Source organism: Bactrocera tryoni, chromosome 1 (assembly GCF_016617805.1).
Source record: "Bactrocera tryoni isolate S06 chromosome 1, CSIRO_BtryS06_freeze2, whole genome shotgun sequence".
Taxonomy (NCBI): Eukaryota; Metazoa; Arthropoda; class Insecta; order Diptera; family Tephritidae; genus Bactrocera; species Bactrocera tryoni.
Window position 1 is genome coordinate 71,840,857 of NC_052499.1, and position 8,277 is coordinate 71,849,133.

General features: G+C 33.6%; 2 protein-coding genes across 2 annotated transcripts; one reads left to right on the forward strand and one right to left on the reverse strand.

Annotated features, from left to right (window-relative positions):
• Positions 1–725: 725 nt before the first annotated feature.
• On the forward strand, positions 726–2,080 carry LOC120782414 (COMM domain-containing protein 5). The gene is made up of 3 exons (XM_040114663.1): positions 726–1,142; positions 1,208–1,351; positions 1,411–2,080. Exons 1-3 carry the CDS (start codon positions 838–840, stop codon positions 1,586–1,588), a joined length of 627 nt encoding a protein of 208 aa, XP_039970597.1. The 5' UTR covers positions 726–837; the 3' UTR covers positions 1,589–2,080.
• LOC120782413 (probable galactose-1-phosphate uridylyltransferase) lies at positions 1,924–3,734 on the reverse strand. The gene is made up of 4 exons (XM_040114662.1): positions 3,604–3,734; positions 3,351–3,520; positions 3,080–3,285; positions 1,924–3,009 (listed from the first exon to the last, which is right to left on the reverse strand). Exons 1-4 carry the CDS (start codon positions 3,620–3,622, stop codon positions 2,355–2,357), a joined length of 1,050 nt encoding a protein of 349 aa, XP_039970596.1. The 5' UTR covers positions 3,623–3,734; the 3' UTR covers positions 1,924–2,354.
• Positions 3,735–8,277: the final 4,543 nt, after the last annotated feature.

An 8,277-nucleotide genomic window follows, 5' to 3' on the forward strand; every position in this document is an offset into this window, starting at 1 on the left:
TCTTGTTAATTTGTATTCCTTTTTATGCCCTAGGTATATTACAGATAAGTACATATACCCCAGATGTTTGTAACACCCAAAAGGAAATTTCGCACTTACTATAATACATACATTTACAAATGATCAACGTGGCGAACTAAGTCGATTTAGCTATGCCTGTCTGTATGTACGAATCTAGTTCTTCCCTTTTAAGATATTGATCTGAAATTTTGCTCACGTTTTATCCGGCCAAGGGTAGTCAACTCGGTACCATGCCTCAAAATTATTTCAAGAATGTTTTTGGTGCTACAACAACAGCAAAAACCGATTTAGCTTCGGTGCAAATGAAGTTCAGATGGAACCACTATACTTACGCCATACAATCTGATCGATCAGAATCAACATAAAGATCGGCTGTGAAGGGTATATAGCTTCGGTGCAGTCGAAGATGCTTTGTAGACTAGAGTTCTGTTGTAGTTGGTGACAATCCTATTTTCTCTACTGTATGATTATTAACTAAGTCCCAATATTAGTTTTTTCAAAGCAAACGTAATTTTCTCAATAAAATAAATAAAGATTTTCTCTTACCTCGTTTTATTACAACACATTAAATTTCAGATATGTCAAGACATAGAACATAAGTCGTGTTATAAGTAATATTGTATTTGTGCCTTAACTAATTGGTTTGTGTCTAGAATAATGTAAACGTCACGCAAAAAATAACACACCGGTCATCTGGCTACGCTTATTACACAGCTGTTTCGTACACAAAACAAAAGTCGTAAGAAAATACAAATAAAATCGGAGAAATTCAGCTAGATTTTCTAATTTTGCAAAAAAAGCGATACGTCCAGAAAAATGTCCTCAAACTTTAGATATACCATGGTGCGAACCGTACGCCCTTATGTCAAATATTTTCCGCAATTAACAAAGCCAGTACTTCGGGTGCTTATTAAAGTTTCTGTTCATTATTTGGAGAGTTCGAAGTGTTCACCGGAAGAATTAGACTTGGAGTTGACTAAACTTACACATTCTGGCCAAGACATTCCAGATAACTTTTGTGAATTGTTCGCAGCCGTGCTACAAATTATGCAAATATTTTTGCGTACGCCAAAGGGTATTGTTAAAGACCACGAACTACGAGACTGCCTTAAGGAACTGAGGTTAGTAAATTCTGCAAAACAAAAAAACTTCAATGTGCCCTTTTCAATTATATTCCAATATGTAGATTTACTGATGAATGCGTTGAAGACTTAAGTAAAGTATTATATAACCATCGTGCCTCGTTAACGAAGAATTTCATTGAGGCCAAGACAACACGTTCCAAACCAAAGAATCTGCAATGGCGTATCAACATATCACTAGGAGAGGGGTATGTGTGCTTTAACTCTTTAAATATTTTAATATTTTCATTTCATTTTTTTGTGGCAGCACGTGCAATGGCAGTATTAATGCGCCGACTATCATATTGCATTTTCAATTACCCGATGGTCGTTACCGCACACTGGAATTTCCACTGTCAATGTTTCATCAACTGCGCTATAATGTTGCTTTGCTACTAAGTGAAATGCAAGCACTTGAAAGTCGCGCTGTCATGAAGAAATTTTAAGTTCGAGATAAATTATCTATATGGAACTTTCTATTTGAAATTTGAATGCTCAATTAGGCAAACGTGCCATTTATAACATTGGTTCTTGACTATATTTATTGGAGCAAGAATATATTATATTTATGGAATTAACTCACCTTCGCATTATTATGTGTATGGATGGACATACAAAGCGAAGCATTTTGCGTTATTTACCAATGTATTACAAGAGTATTTAATGTAGCTTTGTTAGTAAATGTGTTCAATGTAATGTTATTCAATTGTTATAGAAGTTGCGGCGATTATTGTTATAGCAATAGGTGTCTACGTGATTAGCAAGTAATACAAGAACAGAGTTGTGCAAATAATGTTTTCAATAATATATTCATATATATTCAAAGCAAAGACAGACTTCTAGATAGTAGGTTAAATTAAATTTACATTATACACGCATATTAATGTGCATATGTGCTTTCTATGTATGAAACAATAAATATTCAATATATTAACAAATTGGAAAACTAATATTTTTATTACTTTATCTTTGGTTCTATCATAAATCATTTATACATTTAACTTTTTCTCCCTAAATTATCTAAAATTTTCTTAACCGTTTAGTTTTAAGGATTTTCTTTTTATAGTATACATATATATATAATGAGATATGTGAGGTCTCTGTTAAAATATAATTTGGTTACCTCCCTGTTAATCGAACTTAACTACACCTACTGTCGTTTCACATTATAGACATACATATGTATGCATATATATACTTTAAATTTTTTGATCAATTTTCCGAATAATGTTTAACGCCATCAATTTCACGCAGACGTTGAGCTGCTTGTTCTGGTGTCAAATCGCGTTGCGCCTCATTCAGTAATTCGAATCCGACCATGAATTTGCGCACAGTGGCAGAGCGCAATAGAGGCGGGTAGTAAAGTGCGTGAAGTGTCCAATGATACGTGTCAGCGCCGATGGCTTCGCCAGTAGGAGCACCATGAAAACCCATTGAGTATGGAAAGGAGCACTGGAATAAGTTATCATATTTGGTTGTTAATTCCTTCATAACTTTTGCCAAATTCTCTCGCTGTGTTGAAGTAACATCGCTTATGCGTTTGTTGTCATTTCTTGATATGAGTAGAGTCTCAAAGGGCCAAGCAGCCCAGAAAGGCACCACAACTAACCAATCGGGATTCTCGACAACAATACGTTCCTTACGTTCTAGCTCTCGTTTCACGTAATCTGACAGCATTGGGCGGCCATTCTTGGTGTAGTAATTGCGCAATCGTTCGTCTTTAATTTGTGGCTCCGTAGGCAGGAATGAGCAGCACCATATTTGGCAGTGAGGATGTGGATTCGAACAACCCATAGCAGCACCCTTGTTCTCAAACACCTGTACCCAGAGGAATTTTTTACTTAATTCATTGAACTGTTTGATCCATCTGTGATTAATAAGAATTCACTTATGGATTAATGGATATATATTTTACTAATGTGGAATAGAGCTCATACTCATCTATAACCGCAGTTATTTCGCCGACTGTCATCTGTGGCAGCGTTACATTCGATTTCGGATGAAAGCACATAACTCGACAAGTACCTCTTGCCTCCGACACTTGAAAGAGGGGATCATCTGACGGTGGTGGTACCGGATTATCCTCCATCAAAGCCGGAAAATCATTTGTGAAAACAAATGTTCCTGTATATACCGGATTCACCTGCATGCACACAAAATCATGCATTTATATGTAAAATGTAAATTTGTTTGTTTTCCAAGACATACGGTGCCATTTGGGCGCGCCACACCTGGACTAAGTGGGTTAGTGGGATCAAAATCGGGTATGTTGCTCTTCTGTGGAGCCTCTTGTTGTCCCGTCCATGGTCTCAGCATGCGATGTGGACTCACCAGCACCCAATGACCAGTCAATGGATTGAATCGTCGATGGGGATGCTCTATACGTAATTGAAATTTGAAAAGTACATACCCTCATACATTTGGTCGTATTCTGAATGCGTGTAAATGCAACAAAACTTACCAGATGCTACGAATTGCATTTTATTGCAATTGTGATAAAATCTGTTTATTTTACGCAAAATCAAAACGGACTGACTTACTAACCTACCGCGGTGAGTATTTAGTTCTGACTGAAATTCCACCACTTGACTACACATCAGCCGATCGCTCGCTCGCTTCTAGCGCAATGTCAAGTGCAATGAGTATAAATAAACAAAAATTGTTCTTTGTGTTATCAGCTTTAAAACGAATGTAATCAACTTACAATCTCACCTACGTACATATGTATATGTATGGGCATGGGCATACATATATACATATGTACGTACAACTATATGGAAATGTTTTTCATAAAGTGAAATAAAATCCGATTAAATAAGCTAACGGTAGTTTATTTATTACACCTAAATGTACTTAGCTTGTTAGAATAAATAACTTATGGCGCAAAGACAAAAATTAAATGTTTTCAAGCTACATATGATATCTGCCGATGCGCCAAAAAAGGTTCCCCACTTTAGTAGTGATTCCAACTTTCTCTGTGCATGAAACCATAAAAAAGTTTTATTGTATTGTATTTGGTATAGACTTTCGAAATATTTTTTTTCAAAATTTTACAACACATAAAATATTTCTTTATGAAGAAAACACCTTTCTAAAAGTAGCGAAAACAGAAGTTTCCTATTCTAAAACTAAATGAAAAAAAAATTATTATCTGGAATTCCTCTTTTAATTTGAGGAAGATCTTTTTAAGGGTTTTTGACTTCTGACTTTTTGGACTTTTCATTTGTTGGGCATGCATATGAACATATGTATGTATGTGTGCATAGGAATACATAGGTATACATATGAAATTTATAGCCTACTGATAACGGCCCGACCCACTGCTGCTAATAAAAACACCAAAAATTTTACACCCAATGCACCGTAATCATAATACCTTTGACGGAAGCCTTTCTTAAAGCAACTACATAAATATCTAAGTATAACGCAACCGGCCAACATTGTGCATCCAACGCAAAACGCTTTACTAGTTCTTTTTAACCATGCTGTTTGATATAATCAACTTTCAAGTGGAATTAAGGTTATTTAATAAGGAAATTATCTTCACTTTGAATGGCAGCTACATATGTATATGCTATAGTGATCCGATCGAACAATATGTTCGGAGATTAGAGCTTAGCTTTAGCTTTACTCACGCCAAATTTAGTGAAGATTTCTTGTCAAATAATTTTGCTCAACCAATTTGTATAGCAGTTACATACATTTATTCCAGAGTGGTCCGATATCTGAGCAACTTTATTCTATTTACACTTATAATTTTTTTTTTAGTTCGAATCAATATGAAAAATTTTGGAGTTATGAATTTTCAAAATTATAAATTTTGAAAAAAAAAATGGCTTTAAACATTTGCGTATGTGAAAAAAGTACTACAGTGATCAAATTGAAAGTTGAATATTTAATTTATACTTCGCGTGTTTTTCGAATCGGTAAATTTTTTTTCTGTAAGTTGGTATCTATGCTGAATTTCACGTCAAAATATTCATTAGTATTTGAGATATGCGTCGTTTCGTGAGGCTCTAAAAGTGATTTCTTCGATTTTTACTATGTCTGGGCCATTTTTCCAACTAATATACCGACTGACTGGAAAACTCGTTGGCATAAGTGTATTGCAGCGGGAGGGGGTTACTTTGAAGAAGATGTTCACAATTTGATTCAGTATTTCATTATAAAAATAACTACGCGAGAGACATAGTTTCAAATATTTTTCAAAATTAAAATTTTCTATGGTCCATTCCGAAATTTATAAATTTTAACTAATAGCTTGTATGGGTGTATATAAAATGTTAGATCTGACTTATTCTTACAAATGGCCAATACTCGCATTATGTCAAAATGCAGCTATTCACATTGTTAACTCACATGTTGGCCGATATATGCGGTATAAAGTCACCCGGAAGTTCGAAAATCTTTAAGTTAGGTATATGAAAACTAAGGGAATTACTGTCACGATTCAACCCATTTTTGATGGACGGACATAATATTATAAGAGAGGGGTTATCCCTTAATTTCAGTTATACATATATATCACACATTGTCCGACATTTTCGACGAAAAGTCAACTATAGGTACTAAGGTCCAAATATTCGGTACTTATGGGCTTGAACAGTTTTTATTGGAGTTAAATAATTTTTGGTCATAAGGTGGCACACACTAAAGGTATTTCTCGCACCTATATAGGCTATGTTGCTTTTGTTCATTTATTCATTTCATTTATTATTGAAAATTGACTAAATTAAAGAAACACATAAAAGCATTATATGGAATAAGCACACTCAACATATAGAAGTAATAAAGGAGTTCATATAAATGGAAATTTTATAAACATGTTATAATCTTATATAGCGAAGCAAAGGGGTCTGGTTGTGAACGAGGGAAAAACGAAATATCTCCTGCCATGAATCAAACAGTCTTCGGACTCGCGGCTTGGCTTCCACGTCACAGTTGACAGTCATAACTTAGAAGTCATAGATAAGTTCGTCCATCTTGGAACTAGTTTTAACACCAACAACATTGTCAGCCTCGAAATCCAATTTAGAATAACCCTTACCAACAGGTTTTGCTTGGGGCTGAGTAAGCAATTGAATTATTATCTCAACTAACAAAAACCAAACTCTATAAGTCACTCATTATTCCCGTCTTGCTCTATGATGCAAAGGAGGACGATGACTACATCTGATGAGTCGACATTACGAATTTTCGAGAGAAAGGTTCCACGGAAAAGTCATGGTCCTTTGCGCATTGGCCACTGCGAATGTCACATTCGATAGAACGATGAGCTTTATGAGATATACGACGACATATGTATGTATGTAGATCATGCCGTTCGAATTAACGAAAACACTTAAGCTCTGAAAGCATTCAACGCAATACCCACGGGGGAAGCAAACGGAACCTCCATTCCGTTGAAAAAAAATAGGTGGAGGATGGGACGGAAGGATTTCCAGTTTCCAGGCTGTTTTTTTTTTTTTTTTAATTTTCCTAACATCATACCTGACTAGCGGTACTGTAAGAAACAACAATATTTTCAATAAATATTATTTATTTTTATTATTTATTTGTTATCAGATTTACTTTATTTTTGCGATTTATCAGTCATTCTGTTTTCTTCATCATCTTTTTTTTATTATTATAAATTATAAAATCTAATACAAACAAACAAAGCAATTTAACAATCACTGCCGCTACATACGATATACCATACATTGTATTCATATATATACCATATATTAATGTATATATGTTGTTTGTGTAATTTAGTCGCATGTACCTATGTACCTATGTATATCTGTATATATATTTTAATTTATTTCTGTCTATTCAACTTATCGCGTCACTTGTATTGCCATTCATTATATGCGGCCTATATATGTAAGTATATGCGTGTGTGTGTGAGTTCACGTGTTTAATTAAATATGTGTTTGTATGTATGGTCTGTGTGTATACATATACATAATTATATATATTTAGTTGATATATTTTACACATTTTTTTATTTATTTTAATATATGTATAGTTATAATAATAAATAACAATGGGTTTAAGCCTACATATGGTTGTTAGAGTAAAGTTACATATGTACTTCAGAATGCAAGTGAGAATTTGTCAATTTATTAACACTCCAAACCTTCACTGTGTATTATCATTTATCAGCTTACATATTCGTATATATTTATTTATGTATGAATTTATACTGCATACAAATACATTTACATACGTGTAAGTCGACACTCTAAATATATGTGTACATAACATTTTTGTTTCCTGTCTATATACGTTTGGTATATAGCTGTATTGTTGTTGTTGCTGTTATTTCACTTTCCTAGTTTCACTTCTATACTTTTTACCTAAATATATTTTTTAAGCTAATACTTGTTAATCAATGTAACATACAAACATTTTGGTTATTCCGTTTGAATCATACAAATAAGTAACTGTTCATATTATTACCGCATTCTTAAATGTAAAAAACCAAAAACAATATATTTTTTTACAAATTATTTCAAAATACTAATGAGTTCAGCTGTACACAAACAATTGCATGCTTTCAGGGACAGCAGTGCGTATGAGTAACATTTTGCTGGAAAAGCGCTGTAGTAGATTGTTTGTGAAAATTAGCTTAGATTCCGGCTTAATTACTTATATTATATTACCTGAATAAAATGAAATTTACAGAAACTTAAAAGTAAATATTTTCGCTAGAAACTGTTACGGGCCTTTTAAACGCCAAAATGTGGCGAATTAACATTTGTAGATCCGCTCATTTATCGAAAAAATATTTTCGGTAAGCTAGTACAAAGGTACGTCATGCACCTGCTTTATGATTAAAAGCTATTGCAGCTTTTGGGTTCTTAGGCTTAACTTGTCACAATAAGTTTGGGCTATATTGACCGATCGCTTTACGAACTTAATTTTGCATGAAGCGTTTAATTTAAAATTATTAGGTGTTAATTAATCAATATAAAGAGGTGCGTGTCGTAGTAACCTCACTTGACAGGTAGAGTATTAAATACCAAAAACTATTAAAAACCCAATCCGTGTACATGCATTATGTTACACTATTAACCGAAAATACATAAATAAATTTATTATTATATTAATAAGCTTAGATTGACTAAAAGCCTGTCATTTCATAACT